Source organism: Mytilus edulis, chromosome 8, assembly GCF_963676685.1.
Source record: "Mytilus edulis chromosome 8, xbMytEdul2.2, whole genome shotgun sequence".
NCBI lineage: Eukaryota > Metazoa > Mollusca > Bivalvia > Mytilida > Mytilidae > Mytilus > Mytilus edulis.
In genome coordinates, this window is record NC_092351.1 from 57,286,067 (window position 1) to 57,312,117 (window position 26,051).

Sequence of the window (26,051 nt, forward strand, 5' to 3'; positions counted from 1 at the left end):
ATGAGTAGAATCGTAGAGTTCAAAGAGAAATAAATAACAAGCATGGGTTTGAAATGATATATAAACTTTGGAATTTTATTCAGTTTGTTAGGCAAAAAATATAATCGCAAAAATCCGAGAAAAGTTAAAAAAGGAAAGTCCCTATTGAAATGGCAAAACCAAAAGCTCAGACACATCAAACGAATGGATAACAACTGTCATATTAGTTCAGTTTACACGCCAATACCCTCTAGAAAACAGCGTGTTTAATCTTTAGGCTATATTATTATTAATATTAAACGTAAACTTTGTGTGCCAAAAAATTAGGTGTTGTCAGTTTATTGCTCTGAGCATATACAAATCGAACTCAGACAAACAATGCCTTTAGTTCAAAACTCAGTAAGCGGTGAAGTAATTTTAGCCTCATTTTGGATTAATTATTTTCACAGTTTCGAAATGTGTATTTCAAATGAATCTTTGACTAAAATCCTCATTTCATGTAAGTGAAATCTATATCCACCACTCAGTTGATTAAAATAATAGACTAAAACAGTATCTTTATTTGCTAAACATTTATTATTAGAAGCATTTCTATATTCTTCTTATCATCATGATAGATGTTTTGGCAACATGGTTAGCGAAAAAGTGCCAATATAGGTTGGAACTGAACTTTTTGTTGAGTGCACTCCAAGTGCAATTTCCATACCACCAAGGCCCACCTCCCTTGGCACAGTCACCACTGCTCTGATCATTGTCTTGGTCAATGGTGGAAAACAGCAGTCCATTTTGAGACGTCATCGAATCACCTAGAGAATGTATTAAGGATGTACTTAGGTGAGGTTAGGTAAAATTTAATAGATCAAGAATTTAAAATTGATACTATAAGCTGGTAGAGCATTCTTAAAGGATATAAATAAGCTAAAATTATTAATAGGTCATGGACCTCCTTTCTGAGATATTTGAGATTTAAAATATGGCTGACTCTGACTTTTACCTTATGTTTGCATTGGTATTATTTTGGTCCCAAAACAAAAGAAAGAAAATCAGAATCTTCTAAAATTTTGGTAAATGACCTTTTATGAGCTATTTAGTGTTATGTGAAAAAAAAATGTGTGTTATGGGGCAAACTATTTTACCTTGTTTTGTATGGAAAAACACCAAGGAGTCCAATAATTTGACACAAATTCCAAAACCGCACCTAAATACATCCTTAATAGTATTATAAATATGTGTTCTAGTTGTAGAGAAAGACTTGGGTTATTCTATGAGCTACACTCATAAAAAAGAGGGTCTGAGGAATGTCTTCATTTCTGTTTTCTGAATTTATTCCGAAGATCATTTTTATTATTCTTTATATTAGAGAACACCATTATTCTATATACTTTTTTACGTGTTCGTGTTCGTTTTTCGTTTTTCTCTATTGTTTATATTTTGTTCGTATTTTATTTCTGTAAACCACATCATAACCCTTCTATCTTATCAGTTGTGCTGTTATCTTGGATAAAAAAAAAGCGATATTTAAAAAACTAAATTTTCAGAAATTCAGGATAAAAAGGGAAATAACTAGTAGACAAAAATGATTGTTACTAAAATTTCGAATTTTGTACGATCGAGTTGTGTACCATTCTAGGTTTATATCAATTCCACCGGATAAGCAAATATAGTGCTATAAAACAAACCCAAACTATAGAACAATAGAAAAGATGATTATATATTCCGTTTTAGTAAAACAATTTTACAAATTTGCATAAAATGACGTTTAGAAACTGCGATGTTTGCCGTTTTTCTTCCGGTACCATTTGAATACAATTACAAGAATATCTCGTGATGCATCATTCAAACTATATATTAAGATAAAATGTTTATTTTCAGTTGTGATATTCACTCGAAATATCATAAATATATCCGCCCTTAAAATTGTTTTCTCGTTTATATGATGAATTGATCGAAATATCACGTTTTCTTGTAATTCCAGCCTTTTAATAATGAATTCCTGAAAGGTCCAGGGCTGATATTTATAAATTGTCATAAAACTATGCATATCAGCCCTGTTTAAACATTCGAAAAATAATTTGATTACCTGCATTTCCTCTATAACTCCCAATGTTTAGTTTGTATTTTGATGCTGCATCTCCAATGCTGAATTGTTTGTACACAGCGTATCTCTTCTTATTTTTGTTGTCTGTCAAATCTATCCTTAGTTCATATTTCTCATTAGATGTCAAATGATGGATATGCTTGTTTCCTTTACAATAGAATAATAATAATGAAAACGAAAAGGAGATATATTTTTATTTGCATGAAAAAAAAACTCTACAACAGAATACAACCAAAATATCAGTATATTCCAGTGGGAAATTCATAGCAATTAACAAAAGTTTGCAAAGCATGGACAAAATGCAAAATAAACTTATACCAAAAAAAATAAAAAAAAGGAATTTAACAGACTAACTTTGGAATAATAAAAATATAAAAATACAGTCTTTGAATTATTCTTTGGACCAAGTTTTCGAATATTTGTTTTATCAAATAAAGGGTCAAAAGATATGTATGATGTTTTATTAGAAAAAAAATGTAACACAGTGGAGATAAATGGTGTCTTGATTAAAAAGGAGAATAGGATTAGAAAAAAGTGCATAATATGTCTTTCTACACCACAAAAAACTCTATTATATAGATATTCATTTTTTTTCGCAAATCTAGGAAACAAAAGAAAAAAAAGGATAACAAAAACTTAATAATACTCCTTAAAAAATTATATTTATAGAACAAATCTCTGAGAAAATAAGTTAAATTTTACAGGACTAAAACATTACATCAAAGAATCTCTACCACTAGAAAAGAATATATTTTTTGAAAGTAACCCTTTTCATATGGCCAGTTTCTACTCTGAAGCCTAGATTCCAATATTAGAAGACTAGGTTTTTTTTTTATCAAAAAATAAAAGGTACTTTGTTTACTTGATTTACTTTCACTTACATGTTTTTACTTTATCCACATCGCCATCTATTTTAGGATTTAAAACTGTTATATTATAGTAAATATGCATGTTTGATGTTTGTCTATGTTTATAACTACATTTATATTCATCTTAGTTAATGTCTTTACGACAATAATTAAAAATTCCTTTGAGGGCGGTATTGTGAATGCTGTATGTAAGACATATTTTTGTTTATTGTTTTTTTTTTGTTTTTTTGTTGTTTTGTTTTTTGTTTTTCAAAAATTAAAAATTCCTTTGATTTTTATTTATTTCTTTTCTTTTCTTTTTCCAATAATATATGGATTATTCTATATTGACAATGTAATATATGAATATTTCAATCAATCAATCAATCAATCAATCAATCAATCAATCAATCAATCAATCAATCAATCAATCAATCAATCAATCAATCACTTAACCAATCGATCGATTAATCAATCAATCAATCAATTGTCAATTTTTATAAATACATATTTTTTTTTTTCCATAAATGTTCGACATATGATTAAAGGATAATTTAAAATTGAATCCTGAGACCGTGTTTTGATATTTTAAATTGATTCTGCGCTTTAGCCGACCGGAAAGGTATTAGCACAAAGTCGATAAAATGACTTACCTAGCCAGTATTCACCTTCAACATTCCCAAACCCTTTTTCGTATTCTGCCCACTTTCGTTGGAAATCCACAGTACCATCATAGTGTCTTTGGATTATCTAAAGAATAGGAAATTTCAATACGATATCCGAAGACCTTTTCCTTTTTTAATAAATATTATTAATATAGCGTAAAATAATATTTCGAAAATAAAAACTGATTCTTTAAAAGGTGTGAATAAACTCATCATAGATACCAGGATTAAAATTGTATGTATACGCCAGACACACGTTTCGTCTAAAAAGACTCATAAGTGACGCTCGAATCAAAAATGTTTAAAAGGCCAAATAAAGTACGACGTTGAGAGAGCATTGAGGACCAAACATTCCTAACTAAAAGTTTTGCCATATACAGCTAAGGTAATCTCTTCCTGAGGAAGAAAAGCCTTGATTGATTGTTAATTGATTTACGTCAAGTGAAAGATTGATGTATGTTTGCAATCTTGTTTTTATGTGCAATTTTATTCTTTCGTAAGACCTTTCTGAATGTCGAAGTACGGTGACCTATAATTGCTGTTTCAACATCATTTGAAATATGGTGAAAATTTGTCTTATGGGCAGTCAAACCATATTTCCTTAATTTTATATTTAACAAATTCAGTAAATAAGGACATCAATAAGCTTTTAACTTTTCATAAATACAACGTTCGTTCGTAAAATCATTTTAAATGAATAATAACTTTTTTCCGTTTACATATGTGAACTCAAACATAAAAATAAAAGAAAGGTGAAGAAAAGAAGATAACGGAGGATCAAATAAAATATCTCCTACGAAATACGGACGGACATGCAACATGCCACTGAACAAAAGACGAACAGCAAATCAACAAAACATAACGCGGATGATTTAAGCTCAGCAATGCGAACCCCAACAATCCTGAATGTAAATGACCATAAACAACATATAATACTAACCGACCAACCACCTCCGTCTGTTGACATATCACAGTAAACCTTTAGGACCTCCGAATTTCTCGGAGATATTTTGTAAACACCGGATAGTTTGTTGTACTTCTTAAGCTCTGTACAATCTTTTGCATGTTTTGCACATGTTCCTAATAATTTTTAAAACATAAAAAATAAGTTAAATGCATGCTACATTTTTGTCTTTTTTTGTCTTTTTTATGTCCTTTACAAACAAATAATTGGTCAGTAGAAGAGGTTTGGAGAGTCTTATAATATTGATTTACTCTATATGTACAAATAAATTCATAGATTTCAAAAAATGATTCCATCTATTTTCTAATTTTATGAAAATTTAACCACGCGTTTATCTGTCATTTCATCTGCAAGTAAATGCAACGTACATTGTGTGCTGTAATAATGATTGTTACAAGACTGCGCTGCGAGATAAGAAGTTTTTTTTGCTATAGCACTTTAATATCCGGGCTTTCTACTTATTGAAAGCCGTACGTGCAATGATTTATAGATTCAAAAACTACGTTTCATGGAATTTAATTGATGTTTGTTGCTATTGTCACCATATCTCTTTATTCTTTATCGTCCAGAACATGCGTGAAATGTTTGCCATTGAACTTTAAACAATCAACAATGAATTATTTTTCGTCTAAACCAAAAGACCAGATCTAGGACAAATTTGTCAACAACTTTGCTTATACTTTCTTATATTATGATAATAAGTTGGAAATACTTAGCTTTTCGTAATAATTGCATATGCATATAAAGTTTGTCACTCTTTACATTTTTGAAAAACAAACACCTTTGAAATCATCCTTCAATAGTCTTAATATCTTTGAAATTTCTTTTTCTCCTCGAGTTTCTGAAATTTTTCAAAAAGTAAAAAATCATATAAAATCCTTTTTTTTTTATAGAGTTTCGAATTTTGATAATTTTGTTAACAATTGTTACAGCTGTAAATTCTGAAATTATTGCGGGCATTGATTAGTATATGTATAATATATCAGAATAAATAAATTTGGTGTATTTACTGTCTTCTGATTGGTTAAACGTATTAGTTTTATTTCAATGTTGTCAATTTTTATGGCGACACGCCCACTCTGACGTTGTGTATTCATACGCTAACATGTGTGTACGTACGTTGTTATTGTTAATATAAATAATATAAAAAGTTCTTTGAACCTTATTTTCATAGAAATTTATTTATAATGAATGGCAATAATTTATTTTGAATTTATTGACCAATAAAATTAATTTTTGACTCTTCACATTTTACATAATCTGCTTGGCATTATTCAATGTAAAGAGTAAAAAATTAGTTTTATGGTTCAATAAATTCAAAATAAATAATAGCCATTCATTAAATGCAGGTTCTTATTATTGCAATACTCAACAAGTCGCATTATCCTAATTGATAATGAACTCAAATACAGAAGTTTATATAGTAATTTATATAATGTACACTAAAGAAAATGACCCCTAAGATAAATAAGAATAAAAACACCCAAACGCCCCAGATGTTATCAACAACGCAAAGAGAGTTAAACTTCTATAATAAAATTTGTTTTTTAACTAATTGATAACTAAGTATCTAATCCATAAAAATTTTCATGCGGATTGACGTTTTAGTTAAGAATTGAATGCTTCTTTTTGTAACTTCATTGGGTTGTAAACGCGTTGACCGAAGTATATTTGCGCTTCATTCTAAAAAATTTGCGCACGGTCAACGCTTTTACAACCCTATGAAGTTACAAGAAGAAGCATTCAGTACTTATAATTACATTTTTTAGCTATGATAATGAAAACACGAATTTTATAATGTTTTATTTAATTCACCTGTGCACTTTATTGTGGGACCACGTGTTATCATGAATGAAAATTTTTATTGAGTTGCAGTTAGCCAATCAGAATAAAGTATTATAATGAAACATACTTCTAATGTAATTAGTAAATTATATATAAACCTTTAAAGATCCACTTGATATCATTTTTCAATTGTTTATTGATTTTAACAACATATTTGTATATTGCCATATCTACAACAGAGATGATAATTGATATAAAAAAAGCAGGTTACTTCCATCAAAAGACCTAGTAGTAATCAGAAGATATTTGCAATCATTGACCACAGCACGGACTTTTACATTGGTCAAAACCCATTCCGCATGTCAAGCTTAAGTTACGCTCAATAAAACATGTAAAAAAGGCAAAATGAATACAAAACTAAAGAGCATCGAGGACCCAAAAGTTTTAAAATGTTTTTCATACCGTAATTAGTATATTGCAAACATGGCTAACTTTTTAAATATTCAACTAACCAATAAATGCGGTCATTTTTCTCTCCATCCTTTTGATTTAATTCATATGACATAACTGAACATGCTGAAGTTATATAATACAATTACAAAGTTCCAAGAAATCCAAGTGATAATCAATAACACATGTTACTACAAAAAACCTCTACAAACAAATATATATTAATCAATATATGAATAATTAAACCTTTAATAAAATAATCTTGTTGTCACAGTAACTTTAAGATTTGTCAATTTCATTTAAATGGGAAATACTGGTTATCACGTTTCAGTAATGGTGTCATGAAATAGAAGTTTTTTCTATAATATTATTTTCTAATTGGAAGTAATATTATATAATTTACTTCGACTAGAATAAAAGTTATAGAATATTTTTTCCAACAAGAACACCTATTATATCAATATTAATAACAGCTTATGTTAGGCGGTACAAATATACCTTGACAATGGGTTATCGAAAGAAGTACAGATTGCATGAAAGCATTCGATGTTCAAAACTATTACCTTTCTCTCTGTAAAACATTTGAATCATATGTGGTTGTAAAATTTAAAAACCATTTGATATTATATTGATTTGGAATATCATATTAGAAGAAATCATTTTAGAATAGAATAGATAGTATTCTAGATACCTTTCATTTTCATTAAAAAAAAACCTTTCTTCTCTTAAAATATCTAGACTAGCGATCAGTAAAGTTCATATACATAAATGAGATTGCTATGTATTTCAATTTCATATTATCCCGTAACAATATGTCACAGACATTCTTTTGAGCAGAACTTGTGTATCCCTTTTCAGCTCTTGCACAGTCTTGGGTCGATTATCATGTTGACATATTCCTATAAAAAAGAAAGAATATGATAAAAGGCCATCTCGAATATCATTTAAAACTCAAACTAAACAACTTATAAGTACAAAATACTAACATCATGATATTTATCTTCATAAAAATACTGACATTTTACAAGTCAATAACCCCCCTTGTTTTTTGTACATTTTTCATATACATTTGCAAATCACTTTTTTCTTTGAATTTTTTTAAATACAGTATTCAGTTCCCTTTATTATATATATCTTATCTCAATAAAACCATTATATTACATTGTTGGTTATCTCAAAACGGATAAAGTTGATACAAACTATGCTCAAAAGACTAAGCCACAACGCAAATAATTAAATATGGTAAACATTACGGAAAACGTTTTTTTTTTTTTAGATTATAATGACGAGACTAGTCTCGTCTTCAAGGTCTTTACATACAGACATGAGGTATGCAACATATAAAAACTAAAACAAATCAAAGTTTTTTCAAAAGGTACAAAAGATACCAGAAGAAGGGTCAAACTCACAGATAGAAAATAAACTGACAACGCCGTGGCAAAAAAAAAAAAGACAAACAGACGAATAATAGTACATAAGACACAACATAATAGGTTAAAGACTAAGCAACACGAACCCCAGTAACAACTCTGGTAATCTAGGTGCTCTATAAGGATAATCAGACCCTTCTCTTTATATGGCACCCGTCGTGTTGCTTATGTTATTACAAATCCGGTAAATAGTCAATATAGGCTTCCATCATATCGGGATGTATTGCAGTAACTGCTGTTGAAATGTTGGTGGGGCAATGTTCTTTCTTGATTTTTCATAGCTTTATCACTGACAATTTAAAGTTCTCAAATACTACTAAGAAATAACAAAGATTTTATAAGACTTTTACAGACGACTGTCAGATGAAAATATTTAAGAAAAGAAAAATGGCAGTCAATGGGCAAATTTTTTGAAGTCATTCAAACGGATTCAACCAGAGGATTCCACAAATCTGACAAAAATCCCAAAACATGACAAGCAAACATCCTGAACTGAGATAATCGAATTCTTACCGGAAAAGAAACAGCCAAAAAATGTCAATACACAGGTACAGTCTACAAGACTGCATTTAAGCAATGTTCATGATAATACACTTCATATATACATGATAGATTATCTTACAAACCGAAAGTATTGTCAGCATTGATTGTACACATTTTCCCTTATTCGTTTTACTTCAATGACACATACATAATGTCTGCATTTGAGTGATAAGAGGCAGGGGCAGAATAAATGTTCCAATAAGGATCTTTATTCTGGTCATACAAACCTCTTTTTGCAAACTAATCTATAGACCATACGTAATTCACCTTATCCTGATAGTAACTTATAAACAGATCAAATACTAAATAAATAATCGAAATGAAACTCACCTTGCAACTCGTTCCAAATAGTTTCAACTCTACTATCCTCCTCTGAAGATTTCCGGTACTGTCGTACCTTTGAAATAAACATTTAAGGGATAAAACAGGAAAATACCATGAGACGGTGTTCTGACCGTACGAACAGTGACATTCATATTGTTTACACCGATATGTTTGTGTCACTGTTTTCGATAGTTATCATCATTGAATGTGATAACTTTGCGAGAATGAAGGGTTTTCGATTATGTTTCGTATGTAAATCTAAGTAGATCTAAGTATTTGACTTGTAATGCAAATGTGTAACTGTATTTTCTTATTTTGTTACTTAAGTTTCAAAATTACAAAATTACGCCAGAAAATAAGACAGAAGCACAATATCGAAAGTCACCTAAGTCATCGCGAAATGATTATTCTGCAAAATACGCAGTGTTGTTTTCAATATACAAGTTACTTACATCAAGCCAAGTATTAACTACAATGTGTAAACATATTAGCTATAAATTAAAAACAACACGTTACACATTTCATGTGCCGTAATCGATTATCTGGTTTGACCATCATCAGGAACGCTACAAGCGGAAACATTTGAAAGTTAAAAATGAAATTGTTCTGAATAATTATATAAAAGTGTTTTTGCAGATAGGTATTTTTATTCACAAAATTCCATATATGGAAATCTAACATTCAATTGTTGATCTTGTCCTTACCACTAACATGCCTACTTCCACATGTCAAGTTGATAGTTGACAAATACACAATCAGTATGAGTTTGTACATGATCTTTAGTGATGTTGTCAATTGAATAGTCCCCAACAAACTGTACAAATAGTATTTTTAGTATATATATCTTATCAAATTTCTTCGTTGCGTGCAGATTTGTGTAAAAAATATAGATATCATTCTAAACCATATGCTGCTGTCGGAATTAATTTCCATCAGTCATTGTAGAACATTGTGTGTTTCTAATAACGAAAAAAGCAAGAACAACATTTTACAAAAATTAACAAGGATGTGCAGACGGAATCCGATAGAGGGTTTTGGTGCCAACAAACCATTTTAACCCAAGCAAAATCTAAACGTGTATGTTCCAAGTCAGAATCCTGTAATTCATTGGTTCTAGTTTTTTTTTTATTTTTTATTATTTTGAATATAATTAGGCTGTGATGTTTTTGTTTGAATTCTTTTACTTTTGTCATTTTGGGCCTTTTTTTCTTATATTCTTATTTCTATATTATATTGTAACATAGTAACTAGTCGGAATATGACAGACGTTTTCCAGTCGTTCTGTTTGTTTTTTAATCTTAGTTTTTTTAATGAGTTTTTTATGGACTTCCGTCTTTTAAATTAATCTTGGGATTCAGTGTTTTTGTTATACTTTATCTTTGGTCGGACGCTGCAACTCTTTCAACGTATTTTAAATGGTCTGGGCACATTTGGTTAAATTATATCATTTTCTCAACTTAATTATATTTTGCGTTCCCGTGAGGCAGCCTCCACTTGATTAATTCGATGCTTTTTACATACGCTAAACTCATCATACATACCAAGATTAATATTTTAAATTTGCGCCAGACGCGCGTTTCCTCTATAAAAGACTCGTCAGTGACACTCAAATAAAACTGATTCAAGTTTTAGTATAAAGTATCATAAAAAAGATTCGTTTATCTACCTTTTTTAAGACAGTTTAGGTCATGATTCAAATTGATTGTAATCTTATATTCCATTGAAAACCAATAAACAAAGATAATAAAATAAATTTATCTAAAATACAGACTTATAAAACAAATTGAACAAATACTAATGTCACAACCTTAAAATTGAGAATGGAAATGGGGAATATGTCAAAGAGACAACAACCCGACCAAATAAAAAACAACAGCAGAGGGTCACCAACATGTCTTCAATGTAGCGAGAAATTCCCGCACCCGGAGGCGTCCTTCAGCTGGCCCCTTAACAAATATATATTAGTCCAGTGACAATGAACGCCATACTAATTTCCAAATTGTACACAAGAAACTAAAATTAAAATAATATAAGACTAACAAAGGCCAGAGGCTCCTGACTTGGGACAGGCGCAAAAATGCGGCGGGGTTAAACATGTTTGTGAGATCTCAACCCTCCCCCTATACCTCTAACCAATGTAGAAAACTTGTCTAGATTAAAAACAAGCAAGTTGTCTAGTATTGTATTGTACTAACATGAATTGGAAAACGCTATTTTTATCTTTATTTAACCCTGTTTTATAGATAGTGGCATTACTATAGTGTACAGAAAAAAGCAAAATCACAAATCTACTCAACCCAGAGGAAAATCAAATCGGAAAGTCCCTAATCACATGGCAAAATCAAATGACAAAGAACATAAAAAACGAATGGACAACAACTGTCATAATCCTGACTTGGTACAGACATTTTCAAATGTAGAAAATGGTGGATTAAATCTGGTTTTATAGCGCTAAACCTCTCACTTTGTTACACTAAGAAGTTACACTAAGAGTATTGTACCAATATCATTTAATACAACAATGTTGACAAACGATGACAGGTAAGACTGTTTGTGTGTATTGATTTAAGAAAAAGTATGATATAAATGATAGTCTGTTAAAGAAGATTTGCATTTACTTAAGGGCATAAGAGACAGTTACAGGGGAGGTAATGACTTTGCTAACGTAAAATGTCATTATCGCGACATCGAACTGTAGCAAATCGGGAAAAGATGCATTTTTCGACTGATTTAACTTTTAAGCGTGTTCATCGACCCCTCTTTTTTTAAATGACATTCGATTTGATTACGTATGAAGATTATATGTACCAATTTTCATGGAAAAGTCAATTATGCAATTTTTATTAAAATTTGATGAATACACAGCATAAAATGACGTTTTTTTCTACATTCATGAACATAAGATAAATTTTAGTTAATTCCAAAAAAAAAAAAAAATTCATGTAATTTTGTTCTGGTATGTTAGTAAGTGCTATTAGTTCCTTGTTAATTTGTTTATTATTGTCATTTGATTAGTTTCTTTTGTTACATATTCTGACATTGGACTCAAACTTCTTTTATGTTTAGTTTTACTGTAAATATCCCTGTGTGTTTATTTCTTCTACATTGGCTAGACTTATAGGGGAAGGGTTGATATATCACAAATAAAATTAAAATGGAAATGGGGAATATGTTAAAGCACATGAAGGTCCATTTTTATTTCATATTTAAATTAAGCGGATAACAAATAGCCTATTCGCCAATTTTCATCAAAATTACAATAAGGGATTAAAACTGTATAGTATGCCCTTAAATGACATGCAAGCGAACATAGTAGTTTCAACTTTGTACTGGTTTAGCTTTATTATTATGATACCTTTGATAACTATTTACCCGAATGACGTTTCGTCCAGGAGGGTATCACCAGCCCAGTCGCCAGCACGTCGGTGTTGACATGAATATCAATTATATAGATATAGGCAGATGTAGTGTGAGTGCCAATGAGACAACTCTCCTTCCAAATAACAATTCATAAAAGTAAACCATTATAGGTCAATGAACGGCCTTCAACACAGAGCCTTGGCTCACACCGAATAACAAGCTATAAAAGGCCCCAAAATTACTAGCGTGAAACCATTCCAACGTGAAAACTAACGGTCTTATCTATATAAAAACCAAAAAACGAGAAACACGTATAAATAACATAAAAAAAAACGACAACTACTGTACATCAGAATTCTGACTTAGGACAGGTGCAAACATTTGCAGCGGGATTAAACGTTTTAATGGTACCAAACCTTCTCCCTTTTTCTGAAACAATAGTATAACATCACAACATAGAAAAACACACGATCAAATATCAATTGGAAGGCCTAACTCAATCAAAAAACGTAAATTAAAACACTATAAACGAATAAATTTGATCTGCGATACCTGAATGCAAAAACATGGTTACTAAATATAAGAGACAAACATTCAAGGCTAAAAAAGCAAACAAACAAGTCCAAATAAAACCATGGCATGACATCACCCCTTCAAACATAATCTCTTTAAAAAAAAAACGGTTTTCATAATATATACAGGTAAATGAAAAAGGTATACTACTTCTGTGTATATAAAATTATCAAATGATTAGGAATACCAAGAAAGTTCTGTCATATAAATACTTAATTTAACCTAGATACATATGGGGTAAATATCAACAATAAAACTATACAATTAGAGCTAGATAAAAATTCCCTTTACAGATTTAAGGAGAATAGTCTTGATGTTCATACAAATGTAGTACAAAGAAGTGAAAATTAGTAGTTATTCCAAATATATAAAGCTGGTATATAGACAAGATCCATATTGATAAAAAATAACAAAAAAGCATAACAAATAGTATCAACAGGTCAAATTAACAAGAAAGTACGATTTGAGAGTACTCGTAGTTACTGACAGCTAGTTAAAAGCCAAAAAAAAAAAATAATAATAAAAAACCATGCATCAGAGACGAAAATCAATTGTCATTTTTATATACTGTGGATTCATTTATTGTCGGGGGTACCAATTTTCCTGGTTTGTGGAAAACTCGTATTCGTGGATATTTAAATTCGTGGTTTTGGCAAAGTCTACACCTATTCCGTATGCAAACTTATAATTTGTTGCACATTTGAATTCGTGGTTCTCCTGTACCCACGAAATCCACGAAAATTGGTATCCAACGAATATTAATGAATCCCCAGTATGTCCTGTTTACAAAACTTTGAATTAAAAAAAAAAAAAAACTAAGGATTTTCTTATCCCAGGAATAGATTACCTTAGCCATGTTAGCCGTATTTGGCATAACGTATTTTGAATTTTGGGTCCTCATTGCTCTTAAACTTTGTACTGGTTTGGCTTTATAACTATTTTGAATTGAGCGTCACTGATGAGTATTATGTAGACGAAACACGTTTCTGGCGTATGAAATTATAATCCTGGTAACTTTGATAACTATATTCATACTTGATCAACAACACTAAAACTTAAATATGTATCATTGCATTTCTGTAAGTTTGTTTATAGTGTTAAACTGCTGACACCATACTTGCCAAAGTAGACTATTAAATGTATCCTTAATATCATGCATATATAGATTCTACCACTGCACCGAGTGTGATACGATATTTATCCACTCGAGACAGTTAAATTTTCAAATTTGAAAACGCGAGGCATGCCGAGCATGCGAGCGTTTTAAATATTTAAAATTTAACTGTCGAGAGTGGATAAATATCGTATTACACGAGATTTGGTGGTGGAATCTGTTTCTCTAAGGATTTTCAAACAATATATGCAGGTAAACTTATTGCTTCTTTGTGACTGATCTGCAAAAAGATGTGTTCTTTCTATGTGACGGCATCAGGCATGGTCGCCTTAGCGCTTTTTTCATGCCGTCACAATAGGAAATTTAGAGGAAAACAAGAATATTCGACGTCATAGTCGGATTTAAATCAATGAAGAACTGAGATCAAACGAATCACACGTTGATTTTTTTTTACACAATGGGTGTAATAAGGGATAAATTGACGAAGAATTAGAGAAATTTAAATAATTACATTGCATGTATGTTTTATTTTTATACGTTATTTTGAATGGCTAACAGCAATGTCACGTCCTTCTGAAATTGACATTTGTTACACAATGAAATGTAACATTCATGATGACACGAGCTCCTGTAACAAAGTGCTCAGGTAAAGAAAAGACAACCTAGATAGAAACCGCGTTTTCTTGTTACAAAAAAAAATGTAATGATAAGTATTGAATGTTTTTTTTTGTAATTTCATAGGGTTGTAAAAGCGTTGTCTGTGCACACATTTTTAGAATGAATAGCTTCCGCGCTCATACAAAATGTACTTCGGTCAACGTTTTTACATCCCAATGAATTTACAAAAAGATGCATTCAATTCTTAAATGAACTTTCAAACACTGTATTTAATACAAAACCTCAGCTCATCAGAAAATTCTTTGTGCCAATAATGTTTTATGGTTTTATGGCTTTTTCCAACACGGGATGTGACGTCACACATTATGTCATTATCTAGTCTAGCCTAGCAATTGTACAATTTGGTAAGGAATTGCTTTTCTTTCAATCGGCATTTTATTTTAGTTATCCATGGTGTTCTGACAAATAAACAGACAAATAAATTGGAAATAGAATAAATCAGACCTAAGTATTCCTTCTTGGTGCCTTTTGTGTATTGTTGACGTTATGCTGCTGCCTGATTTAAATGTATATCGCATCTCTTTTTATTTGCATTATAATCATTCATTTTTAAATAAATGTTTATAACATTTATATGTTGGCTAAGTTTTAAGCGTAATTTGTTAACTTTTGTTATTGTTGCTTGTCCTGTTGTCGTTTTTATGTTTCATGTGATGTTGTTTGTTTTATGGGACGTATGATTTTCGGTTGTCTCTTGGTATCTCTTTCTTTCCTTTTTTTTTTAAATTTTAACATCAGAACTGATCAATTGAATCTCATGTAGACGCAAAACGCTTCTGGAGTTCTTATTATAAGCCTAACATATTTGATGATTTTTAATAACAATGTTTTAAAACTGCTGTTCCAGCAACAATGATCATAAGAAGTATTTTTTTACTGAAAAACTCATATTAAGCTATTAAGATCAAAAGACAACAGTATACATAACACGACAAAGAAAACAAAACACTGAGGAACTCGAACTCAAATAGAAACAAACTGGGGTGAACTCAGGTGCTCCTTTAGTGTTATACTAGTGTTAGGTTTAGCTAGCTACAACACAAAGTTTATTCAACCATTTTCTATATAAGAAAATGCCTGTACTTAGTCAGGAAAATGACTCTTTTGATATGTTGAAGCTTTTGATTTTGCGATTCGGTAAGAGACTTTCCGTTTTGTGTTCTTCTCAGAGTTTTTTTTTTTTTTTATTATTTTACTTTTTAGGGATAAACAGATATTGCTTCATATGTCGTAAAATTATTATTATTATCTGGTGATACATTTAATTCGTTCACAATGGGGGGAAAGGAGGACGGGATTCTGGTTACGACGATTGGAACATATTTTGCGATATCTGTAAAATAGATATGTTTAACTGCCTACCATTCGAAAGGATGATTTTAACTTCACCATTTGGAAATCCTAGTTTGATAGCTTCCTTGTCGAGTGGACTTTTGTTACATTTTAAAATTCGAAAATAAATCAAATACTGTTAAGTGGTTATACAATATTAAACAAACTTTTCTAAAATTGTCCGTTTATAAGCTTTGAAATCATTAAGAAACTAAGGTTTCAACTCTCTCAGACAAAGTTTGCTTTAGATGAATTTGGTTATTAAATTTAGGTATTTTTGACATATAGGTCTTTAACTGTTTCGGTACTTATACATCTCCGGATTTCAAATGTTTGGCTTTGAGCGTTCCTGATGAAGGTAAATCCAGAAAAGACGCAAGAAATTATCAAATGTGTTGTTTTCAATTTTTTGGAATAAAAAACACAAAAAAAACAGAACAGTAAAAAATATCACACTTGGAGCCTACTGCGAATTACTAGTAGAAGGGTTGAGCAGCAAAGACACTAAGCAACCTTGCTTTGTAATGTATATCCTGAAAGTATGAACATTATGGGACAAGACCAGTTATATACAGAAAGAATTTAAGGTAACCAGGCATGTTATGCAACACTTAATAAGAGATCTGTTGAGTAGTTGAGTGCTAGAACAATCATCTTATTTTACATACATTGATATATATATATATATATATATATATATATATATATATATATATATATATATATATATATATATATATATATACAACTCGTCTAAACATCAACCCAACAATGTTAGATCTGTAAATTTGCTTTCGCAAAATTGTTGGTTCTTCCCTCGCCGGGATTCGAAATATATATATATATATATCAGTAACTTATTCTTATATCAGCAAAAAGTTATGCAAATAAATTTAACCTTGCCACACATTTGATCTCGAATTGTATCTTATCAAATAAGTGATAGCATGGAAAAGAAACAAATTCTGGGAGCTAATACCTACCACTCAATCGATGTACTCAGTTTCTCCTTCGAGCACAATTACCAAGTCTGAATGCTTAAACAGGAAATCATACCAGTCCAATAATATTACAAGTGAGTGTTATGTCATTTGATAGGTTGAACAAAGAATAAAAATACCAGGCATAAATATCGAGGAAACACCATATATGTATATTCAACTTCAATAGTTTACACTTATATTGATTATCTGTCTACGTATTTGAAATCACGTGGCTTGCCTAAACATAATCTCGACGAGGAAGTTTTTCAACGCCATTGATAGACAGCGAATATAGTGTGGAATTACGAGTACGTTTCTCAATTAGTAGTGAGTACTATTCTGCTTTAATCACTGTTCAGTGACTAATTAATTAGTCGAAAATGAAAGTAACATAAAGGTTATAAATGATTTTAAAAAAAATGCTTTTTGAACGATTTTAACCTTTGATATTTCAATATAGATAGCGCTTAGGTGCACATATATTTGAAATATACAACTATTAAGGTGAATGTTTACACATGCACATACATGATAGTGATTTTTTTTTTTTTTTCCGAAGAACAATTTTATTGATGTCCTAAATTATAAATAGGAATATATATATATATATACATATTTCTGATACGAGGTTAAACAATGTTAGTGAGTTTGTTGACTATTGTTATCTCATTTAAAAAAAAAATAATATAAATAATGTTTGTATTAAGCATGAAACCAATTTAATGTAAATAAATAGTACATTTTCCAATTTCTACATTAGAAAATGCCTGTACCAAGTCAGGAATATGACAGTTGTTATCCATTCGTTTGATGTGTTTGGACTTTTGATTTTGCCTTTTGATTTTTGATTTTGATTTTTGAGTTTTCCTCGGAGTTCAGTATTTTTGTGTTTTTACTTTTTAGTTTTTATTTAGGTATTCAGGAAAATACAACTTTGTTAAAAAGGCAACATATGCTAAGCATCTTAATAAGGTTTTATTACCCTCAGTATAGGTAATAGAAAGTATTTTTATTTGACCAGACTTTAAAATTAGATAATTTTACTTGACTGAATAAATCTAAGAAAACCATGTAAGAATCTGTTTTATATTCATACATTTTTATTTCATTGTGGCTTTTGGAATGTCAGGTAAAACGAAAATTATTTTAACGATCAAAATTATACAAAAGTTGAGGTTATTTGGTCAAGTATGGTTCAGATTGGTGGAGTGTTGTTTAGACCTTTTGTCGAGTATGAATCCGATTGAAAAAAAAATAGGTCAATAGCTGATAAAGTACAGGTCGAGAATGGATTTAGTATGTTTCAGACTGGTCGAGTAATAGTTGATAATAATTTAAATAGCAAAGGTAAGGGTCAAATACAAATAAGTACAGCCGAATGTGATAAGACTGGGTCGAGTTATATTAAGTAAATTCAGACCAAGTCAAACTGGTAGAGGAAAAATCAGTACAGTCGAGTATAGATATAGGCCATGATCGACTTTTACTGGTTTTTAGTGGACGCTATAGGTAAAATTTGTCAGTAAGGAAGGCGATGTAACGACTGCAATTAAAACATAGTGTCAAAAAGCTAACAAACTAACAAAAAAATATTAGAATATCAGGCATTTAAACAGAGTCAGACACTATGACTCAAAATAATAAACATCTGCTGCCATAAATGAAAAAAAAATCATCATACCTAAATCATTTTAAAGTTATAATCAGTAAAATGAAATAAATAGACCTCTGCGCGATTTTACATGTAAAAGAGGGGCAAAAAAGTACCAATGGGACATTCAAACTTATAAATCCGAAATAAACCAATAATGCCATGTCTAAAAAAGAAAACAAAAGGAAAAACAGATAAATTACATTACACAAAACACAACACAGACAAATAGAGACCACGCAATTTGAACCCCCACCACAAAAAGGAAAGGTTAAGCAGATCCTGCTCCACATTAGACACTCGTCGTGCTGCTCATGATAGTAAAAACTTGGTAATAAGTAAAATTAGGTAGGTCACAGTCATGAAAAGGGAACGGGATTGTAGGTACTACATAAGGAAGATATCCGTTATCATCTGTGAAACGGATTCTCCATAACGGCCACCCAACTCGGGATGGCGTTCGTGAATTAACGAACGTATGATTTCAACTTCACCATTAGGAACTGTCAGTTTAATAGCTTCCCTTGTATGCAACTCATCTATCAAGAAAATCATGATAAGAAATACATGATCGGGAATATCGTATAAATTAGGAGATACATTCTCCGTCTGTAGGCGCTACCGGAATGTTGCTACATAGAATTGGGAAGCTGAAGTCGTAAAGTTAACTTATATGAGGTTTTAAAATCCTTAGAATAACCAGAGCTTTTCGGATTTTTTGTCATAAATTAATGATATTGATAAATATATTATTTGAAAAGTCACGAATAAGATACAGAATTAAAATCCAGGAGAGGAACATTTAGAAGCTTGTTCGTCACTTGTGGTAAATTTGTTATGTATCTAATTTAAGTTCTTAACTCCAATGACTGAGTTCATTTAATACAGTGAACACAACTTTATACTAGTAAATTGTTCTTATCCTTTTTATGCAGCTTTACTTGGTGTATCCCTAGGAAATGTCTCCATTTTTGAAAATATGTAATATCTATACAGAACAAAATAGCCATTACATATCATGATTGTGTTCCCTTTTGTCGTAGAGATGGTCAACTTAATATTAGAAGCGGCGATCTTTGTAATTGACATGGATGAACTTTCGGGGAGAGGAACTTTATCCTTTGCATGTATAAGATAAACTAATATAATTGTTTTTTCGTTTTTCGTAAGAAGTGACGAAATTTACTTTTCAACCAAATGGTATCATATTGTATATTGTTTCTGTAAAAGTCTGAATCTACTGTGAATTCTACTGTTTCCTTTTGCTTTTAAAAGCAATTCATAAACAGCTGAGATTCGATATATAGTTTGCATTTGTTTCGAACTTGTGACATAGCGATGTTTACAAGCCATTGGAGAAACAATAACAAGGCCGATGTGCTTTTAATAAGTTCCTTTTTATTTTATTTAGAGTAAAACATTTTATTTATCAAAATTCAAGTGTACGCCCGGGCGTTTTGACATAAACGTAGCTACGCGCCTGATTTCAACATTGAAAGTTGTATCATAAATAACTGTCAATGCTCTAGTTTCTAGAATATAGAAAGAGAGATTCTCAAGGAGATCCTTTATCCCCGTACCCTTTTATACTGGCTTTGGAACTGACGAGTGCAGAAATGAAAAAAGCCAGATATTAATGGTATTAAGATAGACAACTCTTTGTATTTGCTTAGTCAATATGGAAATGACTACATTTTAGATGATGATGAAAAGTCGTAAAAACAATCTCAAAATATTTTAGAAAAGTTCTATGAGTGTTCTGGTTTACGAGTAAACTTATAGAAACAGAAGCAATTTATGTTGGGTCAAAAGGACATTTAAAGGAAATTTTTAACCAAGGAGAAAGATTAAACTGAAATCATACAGAAACATTTAAACTCTTAGGTAAAAACTATGATTTTGATGCTGTCGACAAGACTGTCCATAATTTTGAAGAAAAAATCGAAAAAATAAAGGCATTATTAAATATTTGGATTTACCAAGATCTTACATACCTAGGAAGATTGACAGTCATAAAGTCTTTGGAATCGCCAATTCTCATTCAGTCATTAACAATATTGCCAAATCACTCTTTTGGAAATTTTAAGAAAATGGAAAATATTTTTATTCAGGTTTCTATGGAATGGTAAATAAAGACAACAGTAGTATACCGCTGTTCGAAATTCATAGCTCGATTGAGAAAAAAAACCCAACAAATACGGGTTACAAACCAAAACCGAGGGAAAGCATCAAATGTAAACCAGATAAAAATGACATGGATCTATTAATTATTAGACCCTTTCAATCTTTCTCCTACGAAAATCTTTTCAATGATAAATATAGAAAATACGGTGCAGATAAAATATGTATGATAAATAAAGATAGTATTAAACAAATTTCAATATATTTAAATAGATTTTGGAAGGACATTCTTCTAAAATGGGCTAAACTGAGAAATGCTACCCATGACTAAAATGACTTTATGGGTCAACCAATTGGTTTAACATGTTAATACACTTTTAAAAATTGATAATAAAACTATCTTTTATGAAAAAATGGTGTGTAGTAAGAATATTTGTTGTCAATGATTTATTGAATGAGAACAATGAATTTCTCTCTTTTAATCAATCTAAAGAAACACAAGATATCAATACAATTTTTCTCAATTCTATGTTGTATAATATATGATCCCAAGTAGTTGGAAAGACCACATAAAAAAACAGTGAAAAGAAAATCAACATTACTTGCGATAATTTAGACAATTTTTAAAAACAATTCAGAAATCATGCCTATATTTTTATAAACTATGTTTGTCTACTCATCGGGAAAACCCCATAAAATCACAAATAAAAAGGAAAGAAATTTTGCATATGGAAATAGGTGACTGGGATCTTTTCTATAGTCTCCTTTCAAGTGCTTTTTGCGTAATAAACTGCACATAATTTATGCACAAATGATCTGCTTTATAAGTGTTAACTCAAAGAAACATTCCTATGCAGTTTTGCAATTAGACAAAAGAGACAATATAAATATGTTTTGGGAATGTTACATTGTCAAACATATTTGGCTTCAACTAGTCGATACATTACATTCAGATTGCAATTATGAGCTTCTGATATCAAAACAAAACTTCCTCTTGGGGTCAAATATTATAGAAATCTCTGGATATTTTTTCACTGTTCTATGAAGTACTATATTTATTCTTAGATTGTACTCACTGTCACCTTGTGTTAAATTTGCACTTAAGAAATTGAAACAAAAACATAATACTATTGAAAAACTATCTTCCACTTTTCACTGTTGTCCTGGTATAGGTGAAACAATAGGTAAAATAAGAACCATTTCAACAATTAAGTTTATGATACAAGAAAAATAACTCATACTTGCGTGAATACAAATTTGTACACAACTGGATGCACATCACAAATGGACAGTGGTTAGTGTACATTCTATAGATGATTCTATAGATGATATATATATTATATAAGAAAATCACATCAAAATACAAATGTATGCTACTATATGTATAATATTCGTTTTGAGTACATGTACAAATAAGGAATAACCATGTTGTATCAATAAGAATCTTAATCTTTTAATATCATTTAATCGTATATGAATATAAATCAATGATTTGTTTTTATTTTTTTTTCGTATTTTTTGTTTTGTTCTGTACTGTTTTTTTTGTTTGTTTTTTTTTTGTTTTTTTTGTTTGTTTGTTTTTTTGTTTGTTTGTTTGTTTGTTTTTTTTTTTTTTTGTATGAGGAGGAGGTGATACTATAAGCGCTGATACTGACAGGTCAAAATGAATAAACATGTATTGTATTCTTCTTTGATAGAAAAAATGCATATGAATATTGTATGAGATGAAGAAATATAAAATAAAGCATTATAAAAAAAAGTTTGAAAAAGGTCAATACAGATGTCTAAAAGAATAATGTCGAATATCTGAAGGATATTATGTGATTTTTAAAAAATACTGTTTTGTTCTTTCCTGAAGATCAGTTAAGGACTCGTAATATTAATAATGTCTATACTTGGAGTAACTCGATAATACGAATATAAATTCTATTGGGTAGTTTTCTTTTTATAACACAAAATTTGGGTTTCCATACATAATTTCATGAAAACACAGCCCGATAACCCATACAGTTTTTTTTAAAGGCATGAAGTAAACTACATTTTGACAAATTATATGTATTTAATTTAGACCTGCTATCTACCTTAAAAAGAAAAGATTGACAACTTTGAAAGGGAAATAAGCGTACACCATTTAATTGACTGACTCGATCTAAAAAAACAAGTAAACACAATGATTAACATACATATTGTTAACCAATAATAAGAAATCAAACAGTCCTACAAAAATCAAATTGCACGTGTTCTCTATCTATTTATATTTATAATGAATTTCATATTGGGTAATATTATCGTCGAAATTTTCAGAGGTCAAATCGATGGTTTATTAGACGTCGTCTAAATTAAAGTACAAACGAAATGCTGATACAAATTATCAAGCCCATGCATATTTATTTTGAGACTTTTTATAATTTGGATATACGTTTTAGCTTTGAATTATCAATGAAATTTGAATTATCAATGAAATTTGAATATGAACATGAACTTGACAGCTAATGCCCCTTAAATTACTGCGAGAAAAAAAAAAACAGTTGTGATTTGTGTAAACTTAGCTGACAATTCTGTATGGCAATGTCCTTTAATTCATGCACTATCGATCAAGGGTTGGTCTGCATCAAGGAAATAAAAAAAATCCTAGGTAAGTTTTCATAACGTTATATGAATTATAGAATTTGAAGTAATTCCATTCGGAAAGGAATGTGTATTGTTCTATTTAAAAAATATTTGCAGTTTTATTTTCATCTTATTTGTCAAATCGATTAATATGGTCACAACTATCATTTCTTTGTATGCATGACTTTTATTTGATATGTCATTTTCATCTTTTGTTTCGTTATTCAAAAAGTCTGAAAATATGTTTCAGAGTCGTAATGTCTGATTCCACGTCACTGTGTGGTGTATGCTGTCGTCGTCACATTTCTAAACCAACAACAGTCTGGTGTCGGGATTGTGATGAATGACTTTGTCAAGATTTCAAAGAATATCATAGCTTTCTGAAAGTGACAAGACATCATCACATGATTTCTTTCAATGAGTATCAGACATTACCCCGGAACGTGTTAGAAATAAGGAAGTATTGTGCAAAGCACGAAGAACGTTTCAAAACATTTTGTAAAACACACGGCTGTCCATGCTGTAAGATATGTCTTATTGAAAAACACAACAACTGCAAAGATTTAATCGAAATTGAAGAAAATATAAATGATGGTAAGTTCTCTGCTAGGTTAACTGACCTTCAGGACATGCTTGATGAAACGGTTGTAAACGTTAAAAAACTTCGGATCAGTAGGCAGAAAAATCTAACATCACTTCAGGAAGACAGAAAGAAAATAGAAAACGAGATTGTACAGAATAGGATTAAAATCAATAACCACCTAGACAAACTACAGGCCGATTTAATTCAAGATTTGTATGAGAAAGAAGCAAAAGAAACCCACAACATACAACAGGTATTAAATTCGTTAGAAGAGAGAGAGGTTAAATTAATGGAATGTCAAAATATGTTAATTAACATAAAGAAAAATGCGTCTGAAGTTCAGCTTTTTCTTTCAATGAAACAAATAGAAATAGAAATAGTGAAAAATAAAGAATTCGTCCAATCAATAATCGACAGCAAGAGTCTGCGCCAGGCTGTGCTGATATTGAAAACAACTGTCGACACCGAGTACATTATTTCCAGTATTCCGTACATAGGAAAACTGGATATTGAATACTCTCTGATTCAAGTGTGTTTCACAAAAAGATGCAAGCTCAGATGATGGCAACAAAACCGACAACAAAGTCATTTGAAAATATTGCCCTTGAGTTCCAAAAGAAGATAACAGCCTATGAATTTCCAGTAAATGCAGGTACACAACTTCTAAATGGTAAATTTGCATTTGTCAATGAGATTGAAAACAGTATTATAGTAGTAAAATCTGACGGGTCATGTGACTTTAAGATCGAATTACAACCGTACATTCCGTTTGATATAACATATATTCCCGATGATAATACTATTGCCGTCACATCTAATGATTGCAACGATATCAAAATAGTCAATGTATATACGCGAAAAGTGCTGAAAACATTTTCAGTGTTTTCTTTATGTGTAGGAATAACTTATTCAAATGGAAAACTGATGTTCTGCTCAATGAAAAATCGAATACTCGAGTTAAACCATTGTGATGGATCAGTTAAGACAATTGTATTTAGCGAAATTTCGGAAAATTCGCACATAACTACATTTGAAGATATGATATACTTCACTAACTCAGATAATCACTCAATAACATGTTGTGATCGTCACGGAAAATACATTGGACATTCCAAAATCGGGGGATTTACCACCCCGTCGATGTTACCGTAGACACTGACGGCAACGTGTTCGTCGCTAGCAATAACTCTCACAAGGTTTTTGTCATATCTCCGGACGGACAACAACACAAACAACTGTTATCATCAAAGGATTGTGTCCAGTATCCAAATGGTTTGATGTATGATAGAGATAACAATCGGTTACTTGTTACAAGTCATCACGAAGGTGCAGTTCTGTATAGAGTTACATAGATAGAAAAACATTATACAAAAAATACTGTTTTGAGTTCCCTTACAAAATAATGTTGAAGTTTATACCAAAAATCATTCTCGTTTTAAAATTAAAGCTGTGACCTAGACAAGATTTATAACTTGTATTAACTCATAAAAGAAACCATGCTCATATGTTTGCACGTCACTTGCTTGTTTTATCTTTTTACTATATAACACGTATCAGAGCACTTAATTACCCCGTTGGAATTCAAAAGAAAATATAATACTGTAGAGCTTTAAAACAAATTGTGCAAACTACACATAGAACAATCTGTACCAGGAGGTAGAGCGAATTTACTGAAAATAAATTGGTTTAAATTTGATACCAAATAAAAAGTCCAAGCATGTTAATATATCTCCAGAAATTTCATTCGGCTTTCAAGCATCATAGTGGCACAAAATAGCCATTTGTATGGACAATGCCTGGAACATAAAAAACAAAACCAAAAACAAAACAAACAAAATAAAACCAAACCAAAAGATGCCTATCAGCTTATGTACATACTGTAGCATATTAATCTATTATCATAAAAAAAATCAAAAAAATCATAATATCAAATAACATTAGTAGATGTAGCTAAGAAAGT

The 26,051-nt window shown here is 30.5% G+C and overlaps 1 protein-coding gene and 1 long non-coding RNA gene across 2 annotated transcripts; one reads left to right on the plus strand and one right to left on the minus strand.

Moving 5' to 3' along the window:
- Positions 1-524: 524 nt before the first annotated feature.
- LOC139485986 (fibrinogen-like protein A) lies at positions 525-6,946 on the minus strand. Its single transcript, XM_071270669.1, has 7 exons — positions 6,852-6,946; positions 6,498-6,569; positions 5,336-5,395; positions 4,531-4,670; positions 3,579-3,675; positions 2,060-2,224; positions 525-785 (listed from the first exon to the last, which is right to left on the minus strand). The coding sequence occupies exons 1-7, from the start codon at positions 6,877-6,879 to the stop codon at positions 571-573; spliced, it is 777 nt and encodes a 258-aa protein (XP_071126770.1). The 5' UTR covers positions 6,880-6,946; the 3' UTR covers positions 525-570.
- A 10,402-nt stretch (positions 6,947-17,348) lies between these two features.
- Positions 17,349-25,553, plus strand: LOC139485987 (uncharacterized). The gene is made up of 2 exons (XR_011655443.1): positions 17,349-17,453; positions 23,759-25,553. It is a non-coding gene; the product is annotated as an uncharacterized lncRNA (long non-coding RNA).
- Positions 25,554-26,051: the final 498 nt, after the last annotated feature.